Genomic DNA, 25,004 nt, shown 5'->3' with positions numbered 1-25,004 from the left:
GGCCACCCTGCAGAAGCAACTGATGGCAGCGGGTTTACTAAGGCTGGGTGACCTGCGACTACTGGGGGAAGAGGGGTGGAAAATCCCGGAAGTCGTGGCACAATAAACAGGATTAACATCTCTTAGGCTGCTGGAGAGATTCCTGGGTGAGGTCCAGGAGGCACTGTTTGAGTCGGTAAGGGGGGTGTTTGAGCGGCCAACGGGGGAGGGGTCACCAATGTTTCCACAGCTGCAGGTGACGGCAGAGACTGGGGACTAGTAAGGGGGTATAAAGGACTTTAACACTCCGAGCCTGGGGGAGTTTGAGGGGGTGGGAGGTAAAGCCCTCTACAACCTCTGTATTAAGGTGAGGAACATTAGGAGCCTAACAGGAGTGAAGGGACATCAGTGGCAGGGGTATGTGTGGCGGTGGTTTTTAGATGGAGGGGGCTCTACAAACTCCCAGTACCAAAGAGGTCAGGGCCACTAAAAGCTGGTTGGCACGGGTCGACCCGGGAGTCAGACAAGGGTGTTCTTTCTGTGTTATGAGTGAAACTGTGATTCATGTGTTTTCTGTGTGCGCCAGGTTAATGCCATTAATGTCTCTGTTGGGATGTCTGTATGTGAGGTTGGGGATGGGTCTTACTGTTGGAATGTTTATAATGGGGTACAAGTATTCAAATAAGGAGAAGGCCAAATGTGTGTTGTTGAATTTTCTGTTTGCTCAGGCAAAGTTGGTGTCACACCCTGGCCTTAGTTATCTTTGTTTTCTTTATTATTTTAGTTAGGTCAGGGTGTGACATGGGGATGTATGTGTTTTGTATTGTCTAGGGGTTTTTGTATGTTTATGGGGCAGTGTTCAGTCTAGGTGTCTGTATGTCTATGGTTGCCTAGATTGGTTCTCAATTAGAGACAGCTGTCTATCGTTGTCTCTGATTGGGAACCATATTTAGGCAGCCATATTCATTAGGTAGTTGGTGGGTGATTGTCTATGTGTAGTGTTTAGTGTCAGCACTATTTGTTCTATAGCTTCACGTTTGTTGTTTTGTCTAGTTTGTATAGTAGAAAGACAAAATGTCCAAAAATATTTCCTTCTCTCTCAATTCAATTTCAATTTAAGGGCTTTATTGGCATGGGAAACATATGTTAACATTGCTTAAGCAAGTGAAGTAGATAATAAACAAAACTGAAATAAACAATACGAAATGAACAGTAAACACCCACAAAGTTCCAAAATAATAAAGACATTTCAAATGTCATATTATGTGCAAATAGTTGAACTACAAAACGGAAGATAAATAAACATAAATATGGTTTATATTTACAATGGCCTTTGTTATTCACTGGTTGACCTTTTCTTGTGGCAACAGGTCACACATCTTGCTGCTGTGATGGCACACTGTGTTATTTCACCCAATAGATATGGGAGTTTATCGAAATTGGGTTTGTTTTCAGATTCTTTGTGGGTCTGTGTAATCTGGGGGAAATATGTGCCTCTAACATGGTCATACATTTGGCAGGAGGTTATGAAGTGCAGCTCAGTTTCCACCTCATTTTGTGGGCAGCCTGTCTTCTCCTGAGAGCCAACTCTACCTATGGCAGCCTTTCTTAATAGCAAGGCTATGCTCACTGAGTCAAAGCTTTCCTTAAGTTTGGGTCAGCCACAGTGGTCAGGTATTCTGACACTGTGTGCTCTTTGTTTAGGGCCAAATAGCATTCTAGTTTGCTCAGTTATTTTTGTTAATTCTTTCCAATATGTCAAGTAATTATCTTTTTGTTTTCTCGTGATTTGGTTGGGTCAAGTTGTGTTGCTGTCCTGGGGCTCTGTGGGGTCTGTTTGTGTTTGTGAACAGAGCCCAAGGACCAGCTTGCTTAGTGGATTATCTCTCTGTAGGTGATGGCGTTGTTATGGAAGGTTTGGGAATCGCTTCCTTCTAGGTGGTTGTAGAATTTAATGGCTCTTTTCTGGATTTTGATAATTAAGGGGTATCGGCCTAATTCTGCTCTGCATGCATTATTTGGTGTTTTACGTTGTACACAGAGGATATTTTTACTGAATTCTGCATGCAGAGTCTCAATTTGGTGTTTGTCCCATTTTGTGAATTCTTGGTTGGTGAGCGGACCCCAGACCTCACAACCATAAAGGGCAATGGGTTCTATAACTGATTCAAGTATTTTTAGCCAGATCCTAATTGGTATGTCGAATGTTATGTTCCTTTTGATGGCATAGAAGGCCCTTCTTGCCTTGTCTCTCAGATCGTTCACAACTTTGTGGAAGGTACCTGTGGCGCTGATGTTTAGGTCGAGGTATGTATCGTTTTTAGTGTGCTCTAGGCCAACGCTGTCTAGATGACATAACACATATGGAATCATGTAGTAACCATAAAAGTGTTAAACAAATCAAAATATATTGTTCTTATCTGACTTGCCCAGCTAAATAAAGGTTAAATAAAAATAAAACAAGTCTCTCAGCCTGTACTTGGTAAGGATCTGTCTCTGCTTCGTATCTCTGACAGAGTAATGATAATCAGCCAATTCATATTCTCTGTTTAGGGCCAGATAACAATTTAGTCGGCTTTGGGATTTTGTTTTGTTTTTCCGATGTTGTAAATATGAGTCCTTTGATTGGTTCATGATTTTGTTTATTTGTTTATTTTTTTTGAAGCAATGCTGGTGTCAGCTTGGTTGGTTAGGTCCAACACCAGCTGACTGAGAGGGCTCGTTTCTGAGCTCAGCTCTAGGGTTTGAAGTGCTTTAAATTGGAGACTTGAATTTGGACTTAAATTTAGGTGTGGCCAACATTTTAGTTTTTTTCATTACCACTGGAAAGCGGCCCAATTCTGCCCAACCTGCATTAGTTGGTGTATTTCTCAGGACTTTTCCGACAGAATTCTGCATGTAGGGCTTCAATTGGATGTTTGTTCCACATTTTAAAGTCCAGTTTATTGAGTGGCCCCAAAACTTCACTTCTGTAAAGAGCTATTGGTAGGATTCCGCTGTGAAATATTTTGGTCCAAATTCTAATTGGGATGATGATTTTGAATAATTTCATTTTTATTGCATACGATGCTCTGCAGGCTTTTTCTTTGAGTGCATTCACTGCCATATTAAAGTTTCCCGATGCACATATGGTCAGACCAAAGTATGAGTCATTTTTAGTGTGTTCAATTATGATGTTGTCCAAGGTGAGTTATTTATTTATTTACTGCCAGGGTCCAATTATGTCAATATTGCTCTGAAATAGTAAGGTTCTGTTGAAGACCTTCTTTGGTTGGTGAAAGACGAACCAAATCATCAGCATATAGCAGATATGTTACCTCTGTGTCAAATAGTGTGATTCCTGGGGCTGCAGAATGGTACAACATGTCTGCTAATCAATTGATATAAATGTTGAAAAGGTTTGGACTCAAACTGCAGCCTTGTCTCACACCTCGACATTGCAAAAATAATAATGTTCTTTGATTTTGGATTTTTATTGCACACATGTTTTCTGTGTACATACATTTTATTAAGTCATACACTTTACTACCAAGCCAACTTTGGAGAATTTTGAAGAATAGCCCTTCGTGCCAAATAGAATCAAATGCTTTTTAAAGTCAATAAAGCAAGCAAAGATTTTTCCCTCTTTTTTTCGGTGGATGTGTTTATTAATTAGTGTGTGTAAGGCGTATATATGGAAAGTAGTGCGATGGTTGGGGAGAAAGTCAATCTGACATTTACTTATAATTTTTTTTATTGAAGAAAGGTTTTAATTCTTGACTTCAAAATGCTTTCCCAAGTTGCTGTTTATGCAAATTCCCCTGTAATTATCGAGGTCTGATTTGTCTCCACTTTTGTGGATAGGGGAGATGAGCCTCTGGTTCCAGACATCAGGAAAGCAGCCAGAAGTTAGTACCATGTTGAACAATTTAAGCACAGCATTTTGCAACTGTTTTTCAGCATTTCATTTCTGATGTTATCTTGACAACAGGCCTTCTTTGGTTTTATAGATTTTAGCTTTTCATTTAGTTATTGTTGGGTTATTGGGTAATCTAATGGATTTTGGTTGTTTTTAATGACTTATTCAAGGATGTTAAACATTACTTAAATTTCTAATTGGGTATGCTGTAAGTCTTTTTGTGGGATGTTTTTGTATAGATTATCAAAATAAGTTTTCCAAATTCATTCATCTTGTATGGCTAATTCTTGTGGCTTTGCTCTGCTTAAATTGTTCCACATGTCCCATAACTGATGTTGTTCAATTGCGTTTTCAATTTCAACAAGTGTCTTGCTGTTATAATTCAATGTCTTGCATTTCAGTGTATGTTTATACTGTTTCAGAGTTTCAAACTATTCCTAGCTTAGCTCTGGGTTGTTTTGCTGCTTATGTTTTTCATTTGACATTTGTCTTAGATTGTTTTACATTCGGTATCAAAATGTTTTTTGCTTCTAATGTTTTCTTAGTTTTTTTCTCTCTCTCTCTCTCTCTCTCTCTCTCTCTCTCTCTCTCTCTCTCTCTCTCTCTCTCTCTCTCTCTCTCTCTCTCTCTCTCTCTCTCTCTCTCTCTCTCTCTCTCTCTCTCTCTCCCCCATCTCTCTATCTCCGTCTCCCAGGTGAATGATGCTATTGGTATGGAGTGGCCATGGATGTATTTTCTGACTCTCATCTTGGTTGGCTCCTTCTTTGTGCTCAACCTGGTCCTGGGCGTGCTCAGTGGGTAAGTGGAGACACCACACATACATCACCTGGTCTGTCTCTCTTTCTCCTCCATTTCTCTCATTTTTATATTTTCTCTATCTCTCTTTTACCTCCGTCAGTGAATTCACTAAGGAGCGAGAAAAGGGCAAGGCGCGCGGAGAGTACACAGAGATGAGGGAGACCCAGCAGCTGGATGAGGATGTGAAGGGCTACATGGAGTGGATCACACAGGCCGAAGTCATGGACCCCGACGGGGAGGGACAGGGTACTTATGGCTTCCTAACCCTATCACCAACACACAACAGGATCAATTAGAATAGAAGAGTACAATATGAGTCAGCCCTTATCAAACACCATGCAGTGACATCAGTGTCTCTTGTCCCAAGGCCTGCTACCCCTGGAAGATGGAGAATCTGAGGCAGGGAGTCTAAAGGACATGGACACCATGCAAAAAATTATGTACTACTAGTAAGTACACCAACACCTGCCTCTGACTGGGACAACACTCAGGTGTCTTGATGAAAGGAAAACAGACCTCATGAGTCTGACACATCTCCTAACATGACATCTCTTCATCTTCTCCTCTCCCTCATCTCTCACTGTTCAGCAAGCTTGCTCGTAAATGGAACATTTTCTTCCGGCGTAAGTGTCTTGTGTATGTGAAATCCCGTATGTTCTACTGGTGGGTGATCTTTCTGGTGTTTCTGAACACGCTGGCCATCGCTACTGAACACCACAAGCAGTCCCAGCAACTCACTGAGTGGCAAGGTCAGTATCTACACATATCTATAGCATATCTACACACATTTTTTCATTTTATATTTTACCTTTATTTAACTAGGCAAGTCAGTTATAACAAATTCTTATTTTCAATGACGGCCTAGGAACAGTGGGTTAACTGCCTTGTTTAGGGGCAGAATGACAGATTTGTACCTTGTCAGCTCAGGGATTTGATCTTGCAACCTTTCGGTTACTAGTCCAACTCTCTAAATACTAGGTTACCTGCCGCCCCACACAAATCTATAGCGTGTCTACACATATCTACATCTACACATATCTATAGAATAAACTCACGAGTGGCAAGGTCAGTATCTACACAAATCTACAGCATATCTATCAAATAAACTAACTGGTGGCAAGGTCACTATCTACACATATCTATAGCATATCTACACATATCTACAGTATGTCTATAGAATAAACTGATATACATGTAACTGAGTTAGGAGTGTGCCGTAAGCTTACTCTACAACTAGCTTAAAATGTCACCAATGTAGCTAGCGAATTGGATCCTTTTCTATAGCTCAATTGCTTGGTATGTTGTCAAGGAAGGCGGTCACGTGTGTTTGCGATTAGAGGATCACTAGTTCAAGCCTGGTACGGGACAGGGACATTGGAGGAAGCTATACTGTTAGTGTCACATTAGCCTCACCAAATTTTATTAGTCACATTCGCCAAATACAACAGGTGTTCACCTTACAGTGAAATGCTTACTTACAAGCCCCTAACCAACAATGCAGTTACAAAAAAATACGGATAAGAGTAAGAAATAAAAGTAACAAGTAATTAAAGAGCAGCAGTAAAATAACAATAGCCAGACTATATACAGGGGGGTACCGGTACAGAGTCAATGTGCGGGGGCACCGGATAGTTGAGGTAATATGTACATGTAGGTAGAGTTATTAAAGTGACTATGCATAAATGATAACAACAGAGAGTAGCAGCGGTGTAAAAGGCCTTCCTCTGACACCGTCTGGTATAGAGGTCCTTGATGGCAGGAAGCTTGGCCCCAGTGATGTACTGGGCTGTACGCACTACCCTCTGTAGTGCCTTGCGGTCGGAGGCCGAGCAGTTGCCATACCAGGCAAGGGATGCAACCAGTCAGGATGCTCTCGATGGTGCAGCTGTAGAACCTTTTGAGGATCTGAAGACCCATGCCAAATCTTTTCAGTCTCCTGAGGGGGAATAGGTTTTGTCGTGCCCTCTTCACGACTGTCTTGGTGTGCTTGGACCATGTTAGTTTGTTGGTGATGTGGACACCAAGGAACTTGAAGCTCTCAACCTGCTCCACTGCAGCCCCATCGATGAGAATGGGGGCGTGCTCGGTTCTCTTTTTCCTGTAGTCCACAATCATCTCCTTTGTCTTGATCACGTTGAGGGCGAGGTTGTTGTCCTGGCACCACACGGCCAGGTCTCTGACCTCCTCCCTATAGGCTGTCTCGTTGTTGTCAGTGATCAGGCCTACTACTGTTGTGTCATTGGCAAACTTAATGGAGTCGTGCCTGGCCATGCAGTCATGAGTGAAAAGGGAGTACAGGAGGGGACTGAGCACGCACCCCTGAGGGGCCCCTGTGTTGAGGATCAGCGTGGCAGATGTATTGTCACCTACCCTTACCACCAGGTGGCGGCCCGTCAGTAAGTCCAGAATCCAGTTGCCGAGGGAGGTGTTTAGTCCCAGGTTCCTTAGCTTATTGATGAGCTTTGAGGGCACTATGGTGTTGATATGCTGAGCTGTAGTCAATGAATAGCATTCTCACATAGGTGTTCCTTTCGTCCAGGTGGGAAAGGGCAGTGTGGAGTGCAATAGAGATTGCGTCATCTGTGGATCTGTTGGGGCAGTATGCAAATTGGAGTAGGTCTAGGGTTTCTGGGATAATGGTGTTGATGTGAGACATGACCAGCCTTTCGAAGCACTTCATGGCTACAGATGTGAATGCTACGGGTCGGTGAATGCTTAGTGTTCTTGGGCACAGGCACTATGGTGGTCTGCTTGAAACATGTTGGTATTACAGACTCGGACAGGGAGAGGTTGAAAATGTCAGTGAAGACACTTGCCAGGTGGTCAGCGCATGTTCGCAGTGCACGTCCTGGTAATCTGTCTGGCCCTGCGGCCTTGTGAATGTTGACCTGTTTAAAGGTCTTACTCACATCGGCTGCGGAGAGCGTGATCACAAAGTCTTCCAGAACAGCTGGTGCTCTCATGCATGTTTCAGTGTTATTTGCCTTGAACTGAGCATAGAAGTAGTTTAGCTCATCTGGTAGGCTCGTGTCACTGGGCAGCTCCGGGTGTGCTTCTCTTTGTAGTCTGTAATTGTTTGCAAGCCCTGCCACATCCGACGAGCGTCAGAGCCGGTGTAGTATGATTCGATCTTAGTCCTGTATTGACGCTTTGCCTGTTTGATGGTTTGTCGGAGGGCATAGCGGGATTTCTTATAAGCGTCCGGGTTAGAGTCCCGCTCCTTAAAGGTGGCAGCTCTAGCCTTTAGCTCAGTGCAGATGTTGCCTGTAATCCATGGCTTCTGGTTGGGGTATGTACGTACAGTCACTGTGGGGACGACGTCATCGATGCACTTATTGATGAAGCCAATGACTGATGTGGTGTTCTCCTAAATGCCATTGGAGGAATCCCAGAACATATTCCAGTCTGTGCTGACAAAACAGTGCTGTAGCTTAGCATCTGTTTCATCTGAACACTTTTTTATTGATCACTGGTGCTTCCTGCTTTAGTTTTTGCTTGTAAGCAGGAATCAGGAGGATAGATTTATGGTCAGATTTGCCAAATGGAGGGCGAGGGAGAGCTTTGTATGCGTCTCTGTGTGTGGAGGAAAGATATTCCAGAGTTTTTTTCCTCTGGTTGCACATTTAACATGCTGATAGAAATTTGGTAAAACGGATTTAAGTTTCCCTGCATTAAAGTCACCGTCTACTAGGAGCGCCGCATCTGGGTGAGCGTTTTCTTGTTTGCTTATGGTGGAATACAGTTCATTCAATGCTGTCTTGGTGCCAGCCTCTGACTGAGGTGGTATCTAAGCAGCTACGAAAAATACAGTGTGGTAGTGTCTACAGTTTATCATGAGATACTCTACCTCAGGTGAGCAATAGCTCGAGACTTCCTTAGATATCGTGCGCCAGCTGTTATTTACAAAAATACATAGTCCACAGCCCCTTGTCTTACCAGACGCCGCTGTTCTATTCTGCCAATACAGCATATAACCAGCCAGCTGTATGTTGATAGTGTCGTCGTTCAGCTACGACTCTGTGAAGCATAAGATGTTACAGTTTTGAATGTCCTGTTGGTAGATTAATCTTCCACATAGGTCATCTATTTTATTCTCCAAAGATTGCACGTTAGCAGAATGGAAGGAGGTGGGGGTTTATTCGACCGCCTATGAATTCTCAGAAGGCAGCCCACCCTCCGGCCCCTTTTTCTCCACGCCCTCTTCACACAAATCACTCGGTTGGGGGCACGTAAAACGTCTGCCTTCTTCTCCGGCGTCATCTTATGGTTGAGCTTCCCTGAGAAGCCTCACCTTTGGTATAACAGCCTGTGGAAGTTCTTGTCAGAAAAAGGCTAGAAGAAGGTGGAGTGTATTCAAGCCGTTTGCCCCTCCCCACAATTGGAATAACCACCTTCAAAACAGAGGCGGAGATTCCAAACCGAAAGCCAATAATTTTCACTTGTGCCCACGTGGGGTAGTGTCATTTCAACCAAATTATATATTATTTGTGAAAAATCTACATCTACTCACAGCCAATCAGCCTGCAGCAACTGGCAATAGCGCTCCACTCATACCTACTATTCTGGAGAACAACGTAAGCGAGGCCTGGAAGCCGAGGCTAGCATCACACTGAAGTTGGTTTCATATACACAGCATCTAACATGTGTGGTTGTCTCTGACATGACTAACACATTCAGTAATTCTCTCTCTTTATCTCTCTCTCTCCCTGCCTCTTCTTCTCTCTCACTGCCTCTCCTTCTCTCTCCCTGCCTCTTCTTCTCTCTCCCTGCCTCTCCTTCTCTCTCCCTGCCTCTCCTTCTCTCTCCCTGCCTCTCCTTCTCTCTCCCTGCCTCTTCTTCTCTCTCCCTGCCTCTCCTCTCTCCCTGCCTCTCCTTCTCTCTCCCTGCCTCTCCTTCTCTCTCCCTGCCTCTCCTTCTCTCTCCCTGCCTCTCCTTCTCTCTCCCTGCCTCTCCTTCTCTCTCCCTGCCTCTTCTCCTCTCTCCCTGCCTCTCCTTCTCTCTCCCTGCCTCTTCTCCTCTCTCCCGCCTCTTCTTCTCTCTCCCTGCCTCTCCTTCTCTCTCCCTGCCTCTCCTTCTCTCTCCCTGCCTCTCCTTCTCTCTCCCTGCCTCTCCTTCTCTCTCCCTGCCTCTTCTCCTCTCTCCCGCCTCTTCTTCTCTCTCCCTGCCTCTCCTTCTCTCTCCCTGCCTCTCCTTCTCTCTCCCTGCCTCTTCTCCTCTCTCCTGCCTCTTCTTCTCTCTCCCTGCCTCTCCTTCTCTCTCCCTGCCTCTTCTCCTCTCTCCCGCCTCTTCTTCTCTCTCCCTGCCTCTCCTTCTCTCTCCCTGCCTCTTCTCCTCTCTCCCGCCTCTTCTTCTCTCTCCCTGCCTCTCCTTCTCTCTCCCTGCCTCTCCTCTCTCCCTGCCTCTTCTCCTCTCTCCCGCCTCTTCTTCTCTCTCCCTGCATCTCCTTCTCTCTCCCTGCCTCTTCTTCTCTCTCCCTGCCTCTCCTTCTCTCTCACTGCCTCTCCTTCTCTCTCCCTGCCTCTTCTCCTCTCTCACTGCCTCTCCTTCTCTCTCCCTACCTCTCCGTCTCTCTCCCCCCTCCCAGACACTGCCAACAAGGTTCTGCTGTCTCTGTTTGCCATTGAGATGTTTATAAAGCTGTATGCTCTGGGCCTCCAGCAATACTTCATGTCTCTGTTCAACCGCTTCGACTGCTTCGTGGTCTCCACCGGCATTCTGGAACTCATCCTGGTCCGCATGGACGTCATGACCGTCACGGGCATCTCCGTGCTGCGTTGCATACGACTGCTAAGGCTGCTCAAAGTCACCAAGTAAGACTTTTACAATAGGCTGCATTTGGTTTTCAGGTGTGTTAGTGATGGACTGGACCAAAAGCCTGCACACACCATGGCTCTCCAGATAGGTCCAGTTAATTTATTGATACGTTGATTAATTGTGTCTTACATCCTCATCCCCCAGAGGGCAATAGCTAATCAGGAAGTAGGTAACACTCCCCCCCTCCTCTCTCTCTCTCTCTCTCTCTCTCTCTCTTTCTCTGTGTGTGTGTGTTTCAGGTACTGGACATCTCTCAGTAACCTGGTGGTATCCCTGCTGAACTCCACAAAGTCCATTGCCTGCCTGCTCCTCCTCCTCTTCCTCTTCATCGTCATCTTCTCTCTGCTGGGCATGCAGGTGTTCGGGGGAAAATTCAACTTCCCCAACCAGCTCAAACCCCGCAGTACCTTCGACAGCTTCCCCCAGGCCCTCATCAGTGTCTTCCAGGTAGGGAGGAATACACATACAATCATCATTATAACACAATTAGCGCACAATGTGGGAAAGATGATATGACCATCTGGAGGCGCATATGAAGCTGTATGATATGTAAATGTTGGACATTAGAGCTTGCTTTTTGTTTGATTCCCTCTGGAAAAGGCTAATAATTTCTCTCTCTCTCTCTCTCTCCCTCTCTCTCTCTCTCTCTCTCTCTCCCTCCCTCTCCCTCTCTCTCTCCCTCTCCCTCTCCCTCTCCCTCTCCCTCTCTCTCTCTCTCTCTCCCTCTCCCTCTCCCTCTCCCTCTCTCTCGCTCTCTCTCTCTCCCTCACTCTGTCTCTCTGATAGATCCTGACGGGGGAGGACTGGAACGCTGTGATGTATGATGGCATCATGGCGCATGGCGGTCCCACAATGCCCGGGATCCTCGTCAGCATCTACTTCATCATCCTCTTTGTCTGCGGAAACTGTATCCTGTGTGTGTGTGTGTATGTCTGTGTGCTGAGTGTCTGTGTTGAGTCTGCACACATGAATTGCTAGTCTAAACTAAAACCAACCAAACTCAGTCCAACCCCTCTATTAGACAGAAATCTGACTGACCTACTGTCCTTGGGTAAATAAGTGTCTCTCTTCCTTTGCCTACCGTAATTACCTTTGACCCTTAGCCCTCAGACATCCTGCTGAATGTGTTCCTGGCCATCGCCGTGGACAACCTGGCGGAGGCCGAGAGTCTGACCATGGCCCAGAAGGAGAAGTCTGAGGAGAAGAAACGCAAGAAGCTGCTCAGGGCTAACATGCCTGACAAGGCAACAGAGGAGAAGGCACTCCTGGCCAAGAAGTTGGCAGCAGAGAGGGCTAAAATAGAGGGCATCCCTACTACAGCCAAGGTCAGGGCCCATGAGATCATAATATAATGATTATTATAAGGACATGGAGAACCTGATCCTAGATCAGAGCTCCTACTTTGAGATGCTTTATGAATACAGGCCCCGATATTTCACACTGTCAACTACTGTCCACAGACAGACCTGCCCCACGGTGGACATCCGTGTAGCGGGTGGGATTACAACCCATGCTCCCTCTAATAAAAATGTTGTTTATGTCCCAGCTGAAAGTAGACGAGTTTGAGTCCAACGTGAATGAGATCAAGGACCCCTTCCCCCCTGCTGACTTCCCTGGTATATCCCACTATCTCACACACCTCTGGGCACATCCATGCAATGGAATCTGGATCTAACACAATTCAGAATTTAGAACGTGTCACGTTCTTCTGTTCTTTCTGTCATCCAGGCGATGATGAGGAGGAAGAGCCTGATATCCCTGACACCCCGAGGCCCCGACCAATGGCAGACCTGCAGCTGAAGGAGGAGGTGGTACCGATTCCAGAGGCCAGCTCCTTCTACATCTTCAGCCCTGAGAACAAGTAATGATCATGATGTTGATGATGATGGTCATGATGATTATGATGATGGTGATGGTGATGATGTTGATGATGATTGTGATGATGTTGATGATGATGATGATGATGATGATGGTGATGATGATTATGTTGATGATGATGGTGATGATGATGATTATTATTATGATGATGGTGATGATGATTATTATTATGATGATGGTGATGATGATTGTGATGATGATGATGATTATGTTGATGATGATGATGATTATGGTGTTGATGTTGATGATGATGATGTTGATGATGATGATGATGAATGAATTAGGATGGTGATGATGGTGATGATGACATTGATGAATGAATTATGATGGTGGTGATGATGATGATGATGATGATGATGATGATGATGAATGAATTAGGATGGTGATGATGGTGATGATGACATTGATGAATGAATTATGATGGTGGTGATGATGATGATGATGATGATGATGAATGAATTAGAATGGTGATGATGATGATGATGAATGAATTAGGATGGTGATGATGTTGATGATGACATTGATGAATGAATTATGATGGTGGTGATGATGATGATGATGAATGAATTAGAATGGTGATGATGATGATGATGATGAATGAATTAGGATGGTGATGATGGTGATGATAACGATGATGATGAATGGATAATGATGTTGGTATTATGAGGTTATTTTAGCCTCCTTAATTGACTGTCAGTTACTCAGTATAGAAGTCTGCAGCCTGTGATGTAAACTGTGTCCCCCTCCAGGTTCCGTAAGCTGTGCCACCGCATCATCAACGCCACCACCTTCACCAACACCATCCTCCTCTTCATCCTCCTCAGCAGCATCTCCCTAGCCGCCGAGGACCCCATCGACCCCATGTCCTTCAGGAACCAGGTGCCCACAGATATGCCTGCTGTATCATTCACCCCCTTATCTCAAATAATTTTTTTGCAGTAAAGAAAGCAGAAAGGGATAGAATTTTGACAACATAACTGGCACAAAGGGGTTTCTCTACTTTATTGCTCTGTATTGTATGAGCAAAGTAAATAAAGCATCACTGTCTTAGTGTACACAGACTGCCTTACCTAGACTATAAGGAGGTCTACACTAGAGATTCTGCAAAAGGACTCTGGTACACTGATACTGCTCTGAGATGATGTTGCCCTGTCTCTGCTGTGTAGGTGCTGGCCTCCGCTGACGTCGTCTTCACGTCAGTATTCACCGTGGAAGTTGTCCTCAAGGTAACCAGGCACGGCTTGTCTCTTCCACTACTAGTATAGTTGTACTGATTACATGAAAAAGTACATTTACATTACCGAGTAATGGGTTAACCTTTTACTGCAGTGGGCTAAATCAGGGTCACACAGAGTGTTTCTTGGTAGTCTTAAACAAATCCACTGAAACTAAAATATACACCTCACACACATGGTTCTGGGCTTTAAAGAAAGAGGACACCTGTACCATGTCAGATATAGAGTTTAAATGTATCCAGTGTTGAGTTTGCATCCCAATGTTACACTTTATATACATAGACCAAACTGTTTGGCATATAAACACCGGATTTTCATCGTAAAAAAGAAATGCATCATTATTAATTATGAAATTCAGAAAAATATGAATAACATTCCGCCCATGAGGCCAAAGAGGGTGTTTTCGGTCATTGACCCCAGGAAAGGGCTACACACTTAAATTGTTAATGTGACAAACTCTCTCGACAATATGTTACATCCACTTTTGCGGCACTTTATTTATTTTTTATCGTGCACTGCAGCAGAGTTCTACAGTATATGTTTTCACATGAGTAGCTGTGGTTCATGTGGGTTGGTTTGTTGCTTTGAGAGGGTTTATGTGTCAACCAATCTCATCAAGTCAGTATCCATCCCTCCTCTCCCCTAGATGACCGTATATGGAGCCATAATGCACCCTGGCTCCTTCTGCCGGAACTCCTTTAATATTCTGGATCTGATAGTTGTCACCGTATCCCTCCTCTCCATGCTCATGGAGTAAGTAGTCCCTGGGAATGTAAAATGTCATTGCACTCCTGTGACAACTGAATCTACAGTGCTCGATATAACATTCAGTTATGAGTGTGTGTCTTTCTCCAGGTAGAAATACAGATTATAGACAAGCAAATGTTGTGCCTGCCCTATCTAGGTCCAGTGCTATCTCTGTGGTGAAGATCCTCAGGGTGTTAAGGGTGCTGAGGCCCCTAAGGGCCATCAACAGGGCTGAGGGCCTCAAGGTGAGCTTACCAGTGCACTTCTCCTGTCCCCCTGTCCTCCTGTTCTCCTGTCCCTCTGTCCCTCTGTCCCTCTGTCCCTCTGTCCCCCTGTCCTCCTGTCCTCCTGTCCCTCTGTCCCCCTGTCCTCCTGTTCCCCTGTCCCTCTGTCCCTCTGTCCCCATGTCCTCCTGTCCCTCTGTCCCTCTGTCCTCCTGTACCCCTGTCCTCCTGTCCCTCTGTCCTCCTGTCCCTCTGTCCTCCTGTCCCCCTGTCCCTCTGTCCCCCTGTCCTCCTGTCCCTCTGTCCTCCTGTCCCTCTGTCCTCCTGTACCCCTGTCCCTCTGTCCCCCTGTCCTCCTGTCCCTCTGTCCTCCTGTACCCCTGTACCTCTGTCCCCCTGTCCCTCTGTCCTCCTGTCCCTCTGTCCCTCTGTCCTCATGTACCCCTGTCCCTCTGTCCCCCTGTCCTCCTGTCCCTCTGTCCTCCTGTCCTACTGTCCTACTGTCTACCCCTCACTTATCCCCATCACAACTCTACTCCTCTACTCTACTCCTCTACACCTCTACTCTACTCCTCTACTCTACTCCTCTACACCTCTACTCTACTCCTCTACTCCTCTACACCTCTACTCTACTCCTCTACTCTACTCCTCTACACCTCTACTCTACTCCTCTACTTTACTCCTCTACACCTATACTCTACACATCTACTCTACTCCTCTACACCTCTACACCTCTACTCTACTCCTCTACACCTCTACTCTACACCTCTACTCCTTTACACCTCTACTCCTTTACACCTCTACTCTACTCCTCTACTCCTCTACTCCTCTACACCTCTACTCTCTACACCTCTACTCCTCTACACCTCTACTCTACTCCTCTACACCTCTACTCTCCTCCTCTACTCTACTCCTCTACACCTCTACTCTACTCCTCTACTCTACTCCTCTACTCTACTCCTCTACACCTCTACTCCTCTACACCTCTACTCCTCTACACCTCTACTCCTCTACTCCTCTACTCTACTCCTCTACTCCTCTACACCTCTACACCTTTACTCCTCTACTCTACACCTCTACTCTACTCCTCTACTCCTCTACACCTCTACTCTACTCCTCTACTCCTCTACACCTCTACTCTACTCCTCTACACCTCTACTCTACTCCTCTACTCTACTCCTCTACACCTCTACTCTACTCCTCTACACCTCTACTCCTCTACACCTCTACTCCTCTACACCTCTACTCCTCTACTCCTCTACTCTACTCCTCTACACCTCTACACCTTTACTCCTCTACTCTACACCTCTACTCTACTCCTCTACTCTACTCCTCTACACCTCTACTCTACTCCTCTACACCTCTACTCTACTCCTCTACTCCTCTACACCTCTACTCCTCTACACCTCTACACCTCTACTCCTTTACACCTCTACTCCTCTACACTACTCATCTACTCTCTACACCTCTACTCCTCTACACCTCTACTCTACTCCTCTACTCTACTCCTCTACACCTCTACTCCTCTACTCCTCTACACCTCTACTCTACTCCTCTACACCTCTACTCCTCTACTCCTTTACACCTCTACTCCTCTACACCGCTACACCTCTACTCCTCTACACCTCTACTCTACTCCTCTACACCTCTACACCTCTACTCTACTCCTCTACTCTACTCCTCTACTCTACTCCTCTACACCTCTACTCCTCTACTCCTCTACACCTCTACTCTACTCCTCTACACCTCTACTCCTCTACTCCTTTACACCTCTACTCTACTCCTCTACTCTACTCCTCTACTCTACTCCTCTACACCGCTACACCTCTACTCCTCTACACCTCTACTCTACTCCTCTACACCTCTACTCTACTCCTCTACTCCTCTACACCTCTACTCTACTCCTCTACACCTCTACTCTACTCCTCTACACCTCTACACCTCTACTCTACTCCTCTACACCTCTACTCCTCTACTCCTCTACTCCTCTACACCTCTACTCTACTCCTCTACACCTCTACACCTCTACTCCTCTACTCATCTACACCTCTACACCTCTACTCCTCTACTCCTCTACTCTACTCCTCTACACCTCTACTCTACACCTCTACTCTACTCCTCTACATCTCTACTCCTCTACACCTCTACTCTACTCCTCTACACCTCTACTCTACTCCTCTACACCTCTACTCCTCTACTCCTCTACACCTCTACACCTCTACTCCTCTACTCCTCTACACCTCTACTCTACTCCTCTACTCATCTACACCTCTACTCTACTCCTCTACTCATCTACACCTCTACACCTCTACACCTCTACTCTACTCCTCTACACCTCTACTCTACTCCTCTACTCCTCTACACCTCTACTCTACTCCTCTACTCCTCTACACCTCTACTCTACACCTCTACACCTCTACTCTACTCCTCTACTCATCTACACCTCTACTCTACTCCTCTACTCATCTACACCTCTACTCTACTCCTCTACTCCTCTACACCTCTACTCTACTCCTCTACACCTCTACTCCTCTACTCCTCTACTCTACTCCTCTACAACTCTACACCTCTACTCATCTACACCTCTACACCTCTACACCTCTACTCCTTTACTCCTCAACACCTCTACTCCTCTACTCTACACCTCTACTCTACTCCTCTACTCCTCTACACCTCTCCTCTACTCCTCTACTCCTCTACACCTCTACTCTACTCCTCTACACCTCTACTCTACTCCTCTACTCTACTCCTCTACACCTCTACTCTACTCCTCTACTCTACTCCTCTACACCTCTACTCTACTCCTCTACACCTCTACTCCTCTACACCTCTACTCCTCTACACCTCTACTCCTCTACACCTCTACACCTCTACTCTACTCCTCTACACCTCTACTCCTCTACTTCTCTACACCTCTACTCTACTCCTCTACTCCTCTACACCTCTACACCTCTACTCCTCTACACCTCTACTCTACTCCTCTACATCTCTACTCCTCTACACCTCTACTCCTCTACTCCTCTACACCTCTACTCTACTCCTCTACACCTCTACACCTCTACTCTACTCCTCTACACCTCTACACCTCTACTCCTCTACACCTCTACTCCTCTACTCTTCTACTCCTCTACACCTCTACACCTCTACTAATCTACTCCTCTGCTCCTCTACTAATCTACACCTCTACTCCTCTACACCTCTACTCCTCTACACCTCTACACCTCTACTCCTCTACACCTCTACTCCTCTACTCCTCTACACCTCTACTCCTCTACTCCTCTACACCTCTACACCTCTACACCTCTACTCCTCTACACCTCTACTCCACTGACACTGTACTCACATTCATAATGGTCTTTTACATGTTCCCATTACCTAATGCAATAGTTAGACCAACTCAGCCGCCCCATGTTATTCTAGTTCTGGTCATGGAGATTCGATCTGACATGCTGGTTTCTGCTGTTTCTTATGATCTAGCATGTGGTCCAGTGTGTTTTTGTGGCCATCAAAACCATTGGCAACATCGTGCTGGTCACCATGCTGTTAGACTTCATGTTCGCCTGCATTGGAGTCCAGCTCTTCAAGGTGAGCTCTAGATAGTTCTGTACATGTATAGTGGCTTTTGAACCATATGATGAAAACAGAATTCCACAGACCATCAAAGCTAATATTATCACTCATGTATTGTGTGTGTTCATCCCTGAAGGGACAATTCTACTCCTGCACAGATCCTGACAAAATGACAGAGGAGGAGTGTAGGTAAGAGACCAGTGATATTGTCCTCGCACACAACATTACATGACAGTACAGAATGGGCCATTACATGACGGCACAGAATGGGACATTCCATGACGGTACAGAATGGGACATTACATGACGGTACAGAATGGGACATTCCATGACGGTACAGAATAGGACATTACATGACGGTACAGAATGGGACATTACATGACGGTACAGAATGGGACATTACATGATGGTACAGAATGGGCCATTACATGACGGTACAGAATGGGACATTACATGACGGTACAGAATGGGACATTACATGATGGTACAGAATGGGCCATTACATGACGGCACAGAATGGGACATTCCATGACGGTACAGAATGGGACATTACATGACGGTACAGAATGGGACATTCTATGACGGTACAGAATGGGACATTACATGACGGTACAGAATGGGACATTATATGACGGTACAGAATGGGACATTACATGACGGTCCAGAATGGGACATTATATGACGGTACAGAATGGGACATTACATGACGGTACAGAATGGGACATTATATGACGGTACAGAATGGGACATTACATGACGGTCCAGAATGGGACATTACATGACAGTACAGAATGGGACATTACATGACGGTCCAGAATGGGACATTACATGACGGTACAGAATGGGACATTCTATGACGGTACAGAATGGGACATTACATGACGGTACAGAATGGGACATTATATGACGGTACAGAATGGGACATTACATGACGGTCCAGAATGGGACATTATATGACGGTACAGAATGGGACATTACATGACGGTACAGAATGGGACATTATATGACGGTACAGAATGGGACATTACATGACGGTCCAGAATGGGTCTTTACATGACAGTACAGAATGGGACATTACATGACGGTCCAGAATGGGACATTACATGACGGTCCAGAATGGGACATTCTATGACGGTACAGAATGGGACATTACACGACGGTCCAGAATGGGACACTACATGACAGTACAGAATGGGTCATTACATGACGGTCCAGAATGGGACATTACATGACGGTCCAGAATGGGACATTACATGACGGTCCAGAATGCGACATTACATGACGGTCCAGAATGGGACATTACATGACGGTCCAGAATGGGACATTACATGACGGTCCAGAATGGGACATTACATGACGGTCCAGAATGGGACATTACATGACGGTCCAGAATGGGACATTCTATGGCGGTACAGAATGGGACATTACATGACGGTCCAGAATGGGACATTACATGACGGTCCAGAATGGGACATTCTATGACGGTACAGAATGGGACATTACATGACGGTACAGAATGGGACATTACATGACGGTCCAGAATGGGACATTATATGACGGTACAGAATGGGACATTATATGACGGTACAGAATGGGACATTACACGACGGTCCAGAATGGGACACTACATGACAGTACAGAATGGGTCATTACATGACGGTCCAGAATGGGACATTACATGACGGTCCAGAATGGGACATTACATGACGGTCCAGAATGGGACATTCTATGACGGTACAGAATGGGACACTACATGACAGTACAGAATGGGTCATTACATGACGGTCCAGAATGGGACATTACATGACGGTCCAGAATGGGTCATTACATGACGGTCCAGAATGGGACATTACATGACGGTACAGAATGGGTCATTACATGACGGTACATTACATTTGTTATGTTTTCTTTCTCTCTGCCAAACTCTCTCTCACCTCTCCCATGCCCTCTCTTTCACTGATTAATCTCTCTCTCTCTCGCTCTCTCCCTTCTTCTCAGGGGTAACTATATTAGGTACCAGGAAGGTGCAATCCATCCAATGACGATCCATAAGAGAGAGTGGATCAACTCAGAGCTCAACTTTGACAACATCCTTGAGGGCATGTTGGCTCTCTTCACTGTCTCCACCTTTGAGGGCTGGCCAAAGTGAGACTCACATACAAGCCTGGGAGTTTGTATACTGTACATCATGGCATGCCTAGTACAGTACTATGGAACACATGAAGGTGTATGTATTTCACACTTGCTAACATGCCTTTGTGTGTATGTGTGCAGACTGCTGTACAAGGCCATAGACTCTAACATGGAGGATGTTGGTCCCATCTTCAACAACCGCGTTGCCATCTCCATCTTCTTCATCATCTACCTCATCCTCATCGCTTTCTTCATGATGAACATCTTCGTCGGCTTTGTCATCGTTACATTTCAGGAGCAAGGAGAGCAGGAGTACAAGAACTGTGAGCTGGACAAGAACCAGGTGTGTGCGTGTGTGTGCATGTTTTGTGTGTATCTTTTTTGTTTGTTGTTTTAACACCCTCTTTCTAACAGCAGTGTGTAACTCCTGTGTGTGCTGTCCTCCCTCTGACAGCGGGCGTGTGTTGAGTACGCCCTGAAAGCCCGGCCGTTGCGCTGCTACATTCCTAAGAACCAGTATCAGTACAACGTGTGGTACATCGTCACCTCCTGCTACTTTGAGTACCTGATGTTCCTGCTCATCATGCTGAACACCATGTGTCTGGGGATGCAGGTAATGCTATCGGAGGTGGTTCAGGGATGCTCATCATGCTGAACACCATGTGTCTGGGGATGCAGGTAACGCTATCGGAGGTGGTTCAGGGATGCTCATCATGCTGAACACCATGTGTCTGGGGATGCAGGTAACGCTATCGGAGGTGGTTCAGGGAACTGCGTTAGGGTGATGAGTATCTTTGACAAACATTAGCATTTCAAATACAAAACGTGAAACTTTAAAAGTACTTCTCCTGCATCACATCAATGTAATGCTCCTGCTAGAGATTCCTACTAGAAGCATCCCTTCTTCATATCAAGGAGTTTTTTAAATGTATTTTTAATTTGGACACTTGAAATGAGATGAGCATCTCAAGAGATTTCATAATTGAAAATGTCAAATAAAATCAATATCTTCCATTTCTCTTTTCCTTCTTCTCTCCGTCTCTCTTCTCCCCCAGCACTGTAACCAGTCAACCCATGTGACCGACCTGTCTGACATGCTGAACGTGATCTTCACTGTGCTCTTCACTGTGGAAATGGTCCTCAAACTCATGGCCTACAAAGCTAAGGTCAGTTGTCCATAGAGATGTTCTGTATGCACTACATTACCCAAGATGCAGTGCAACTCAACGTAGATCAGAATGATTCCAGAATAATAGGACAGTGGTTATGTAGAACAGTTACTTCATACCTCTTCATTGTGCACAACCCTCTTGTCAAAGTTCTGAGCTGGAGTGTGTGTAGATGAAGAGACCTTTTATACACACACTTCTGACCAATGCCCTTCCCTCTCCCTAGGGTTACTTTGGGGACCCATGGAACGTCTTTGACTTTGTCATCGTCATCGGCAGCGTTGTTGACGTCATCCTGAGTGAGGTCGATGTGAGTATTGTCATTGCGTAATGTTTACCAGAAATATGTAGGTATTGTCCATGACATGTACTATAATACACAGTTCCCACTGTTCCTAAAAGGTTTATATAACATTTCAGGCAGACCCACTGAACATTTTTGTTCTCGCATTTTCATTTTTTCTCCCATTGGTTTCGGTTATTGTTTATAAGAAGCAGATAGTCAGGTTGGGGAACAGCTACAGATATTTCACAATAAAAGCTCTGTCCTGTCATCTGACTGTCTGGACTGTGTTTACACCCCTGTCTGACACCCCAACCATCCACCCACCCACCCATCCATCCACTTAGAGGCATACAGGCCAGGCTCCCCTGTCAGCACTTGGCCCCAACAATAGCACTGAGGATGCGGTCAGTATTCGTCATCGGGGTGACCCTCACACCAGCCACGGCTGCACCCTCACCCCCCCGAATACTAGTCTCGAAAACCCGACCCTAGTCACTGTGTTGCCCCCCGAAGCCCTGCTGTACCTGGCTGCAGCTTGTCTCACCCACCTTCCACGCCTTGAAAGCCAACCCACAACCTGTCTGTTTGGTTACTTTATGCCCCTAACATAACACCTGGTCCCAGACCTGGTAATTTCCCTCATTGGTGTCACTGTTTAAAACTGGGATTTTTTTGTTTTGTATTTTTAGTTAACCTTTGTTTAAGAGAGGGCTGATTCCAAATCAGTTGTTAAGGGCAGAAAACAACCACTGTCTTCTTGTTTCACCTCCCACCACCATATGTTCAGTGATCTCCATCACTCCTGCTAGTAAGTAAGAGAGTGACATCCTTCTGTAGTTTTTACTGTGATTCCTGTACAAGGGACTGAGCCAACAGGTTTGGCATCAGGTTCTAGATTTAAAGCAGCGTTTCACACTATCTTGCTTCAGAAAAGTAAAGGTCATTTTTTTAAATCAAAAGAGAGCTCAAGTTGCCATTACAGTAAACCTTCAGAGACCCCATCAACCATTTTCACCTCTTCACCCCTCAGTCGCCATCCAGTCATTTATTACAACGTTGTCCTTGGTTGTTTTTGTGCTCACATGCCTTCTCTCCCTCCCTCCATACTGCAGTCTTTCATCCTACATTTTCTCTTCCAACTTTGCTCCATGCACACCTCCATGGCTGACTCCGCTCCCTTCGCCACTTCCTGTTCCACCTCCTGTGTCTGATGATGTTGCTTCCTGTCTGACTTCACTTGCTGTGTCTCTGTCTTTCCCCCTCACAGGCAGCCCTGGCCTCCTCTGGAGGACTGTACTGTCTACACGGCTGCGCTGTAATTATTCGCCCCGTAGACACTGCAAGAACATTGCATGAAATCACATGAAACATTGCATGACTATGGTATGCTAATTCTACGAGACATTGCATGAACACTGTATAAAACAGGAGGAAACTTGCACAACACATTGCCTGATCATCCATGTTTTCCTTAAATGACTGTATTTACAGCATGCTGACCCTTAAGGTGTTTTTACAATCTTAGGAACCACTTCAACATGATACGGTTCTATAATTCTCTGAAGAAAATGCACCTATTGCTTGGCTCCTTCTGACACTAACCAGACTCCTACAGTACATGACTACTCAGATACCCTGTGAGAGGTGAGACCTGTGTCCTTACAGACTGCTGGGTTTTGCTGGCATGTTTCCCCTATTGAACTAAAACTGTGCTAATTAGAGTAATAACATCTTAAATTTTAGTTAGAGCTGAAGCCAAGACTACCAGCATTCTCAGTGACTGTTAATTTCATTTGTGCTATCAGGAGGTGAACCCAATGCAAGCCATAGCGGCTTCGGAAAATGCCCGTGTGTCAATCACCTTCTTCAGACTGTTCCGTGTGATGCGTCTGGTTAAACTGCTGAACCGTTCTGAGGGGATCCGGAATCTTCTGTGGACCTTCATCAAGTCCTTCCAGGTCAAAGTTCATTCCAATTCTGTGTCTTCCATTCTGTGAGATTCATGAAAATGTTGTTCAAAATTCCCAGGTTTTGATTGGTCAGTGTGCGTGAGTCTGACGACGTGATTGGTTGCTGTGTTGCAGGCTCTGCCCTATGTCGCCCTGCTCATCCTCATGCTATTCTTCATCTACGCTGTTGTTGGGATGCAGGTACTGCACACACACACACACACACAAACATACACACACAAACATACACACACAAACACACACACAAATATAAACACACAGCACTCTCTGATGAGTTTTTTTTTTTATCGCTTTTTTATTTTTTTGTATATATTTTGTTATTTTTACCTTTTTTTGTTATTTTTAGTTTATTTTTTTTTATTTTTTTAACTTCCGGCGCCGAAAAGAGATGGCCGCCTCGCTTCGCGTTCCTTGGAAAATATGCAGTATTTTGTTCTTTTATGTGTTATTTCTTACATCGGTACCCCAGGTAATCTTAGGTTTCATTACATACAGTCGGGAGGAACTACTGAATATACGATTAACGTCAACTCATCATCGTTCCTACCAGGAATATGACTTTCCCGAAACGGATCCAGTGTTTTGCCTTCCACCCAATACAATGGATCTGATCCCAGCCGGCGACCCTGTGCGACGCCGAAAAAGGGGCAAACGAGGCGGTCTCGTGGTCAGGCTTCGGAGACGGGCACATCGCGCTCCACTCCCTAGCATACTACTCGCCAATGTCCAGTCTCTTGACAATAAGGTTGATGAAATCCGAGCACGGGTAGCATTCCAGAGAGACATCAGGGATTGCAACGTGCTCTGCTTCACGGAAACATGGCTAACTCAAGGGACGCTAACGGAGTCGGTGCAGCCAGCTGGTTTCTTCATGCATCGCGCCGACAGAAACAAACATCTTTCCGGTAAGAAGAGGGGCGGGGGGGTATGCCTTATGATTAACAAGAAGTGGTGGGATCATCATAACAACACACAGGAACTCAAGTCATTCTGTTCACCTGATCTAGAACTCCTCACAATCAAATGTCGACCGCATTATCTACCAAGGGAATTCTCTTCAATCATAATCACAGCCGTATATATTCCCCCCCAAGCAGACACATCGATGGCCCTGAACGAACTTTATCTGACTCTTTGTAAACTGGAAACCACACACCCTGAGGCTGCATTCATCGTAGCTGGGGATTTTAACAAGGCTAATCTAAAAACAAAACTCCCTAAATTCTATCAGCATATCGATTGTGCTACCAGGGCTGGAAAAACCCTAGATCATTGTTATACTAATTTCCGCGACGCATATAAG

The 25,004-nt window shown here is 45.4% G+C and overlaps 1 protein-coding gene across 2 annotated transcripts in view; it reads left to right on the top strand.

Annotated features, from left to right (window-relative positions):
• Positions 1-25,004, top strand: part of LOC139536088 (dihydropyridine-sensitive L-type skeletal muscle calcium channel subunit alpha-1-like) — a 49,985-nt gene that overhangs the window by 17,432 nt on the left and 7,549 nt on the right. For both annotated transcript variants that reach the window (XM_071336234.1, XM_071336235.1), the window contains exons 7-30: positions 4,572-4,675; positions 4,776-4,921; positions 5,043-5,124; positions 5,264-5,424; positions 10,260-10,485; positions 10,729-10,936; positions 11,276-11,396; positions 11,600-11,814; positions 12,036-12,105; positions 12,218-12,350; positions 13,117-13,246; positions 13,534-13,593; positions 14,249-14,355; positions 14,507-14,594; positions 18,051-18,158; positions 18,280-18,332; positions 20,142-20,288; positions 20,418-20,619; positions 20,731-20,889; positions 21,332-21,442; positions 21,672-21,755; positions 22,999-23,046; positions 23,537-23,689; positions 23,816-23,881. In XM_071336234.1, the coding sequence (XP_071192335.1) occupies positions 4,572-4,675; positions 4,776-4,921; positions 5,043-5,124; positions 5,264-5,424; positions 10,260-10,485; positions 10,729-10,936; positions 11,276-11,396; positions 11,600-11,814; positions 12,036-12,105; positions 12,218-12,350; positions 13,117-13,246; positions 13,534-13,593; positions 14,249-14,355; positions 14,507-14,594; positions 18,051-18,158; positions 18,280-18,332; positions 20,142-20,288; positions 20,418-20,619; positions 20,731-20,889; positions 21,332-21,442; positions 21,672-21,755; positions 22,999-23,046; positions 23,537-23,689; positions 23,816-23,881 (2,982 nt within the window). The remainder of the gene's footprint in view (positions 1-4,571; positions 4,676-4,775; positions 4,922-5,042; positions 5,125-5,263; positions 5,425-10,259; positions 10,486-10,728; positions 10,937-11,275; positions 11,397-11,599; positions 11,815-12,035; positions 12,106-12,217; positions 12,351-13,116; positions 13,247-13,533; positions 13,594-14,248; positions 14,356-14,506; positions 14,595-18,050; positions 18,159-18,279; positions 18,333-20,141; positions 20,289-20,417; positions 20,620-20,730; positions 20,890-21,331; positions 21,443-21,671; positions 21,756-22,998; positions 23,047-23,536; positions 23,690-23,815; positions 23,882-25,004) is intronic.

The sequence above is a fragment of the Salvelinus alpinus genome, chromosome 12, assembly GCF_045679555.1.
Source record: "Salvelinus alpinus chromosome 12, SLU_Salpinus.1, whole genome shotgun sequence".
Lineage (NCBI taxonomy): Eukaryota > Metazoa > Chordata > Actinopteri > Salmoniformes > Salmonidae > Salvelinus > Salvelinus alpinus.
The sequence above is the reverse complement of the archived record's forward strand: the minus strand, read 5'-3'. Positions and strand labels throughout refer to the sequence as shown.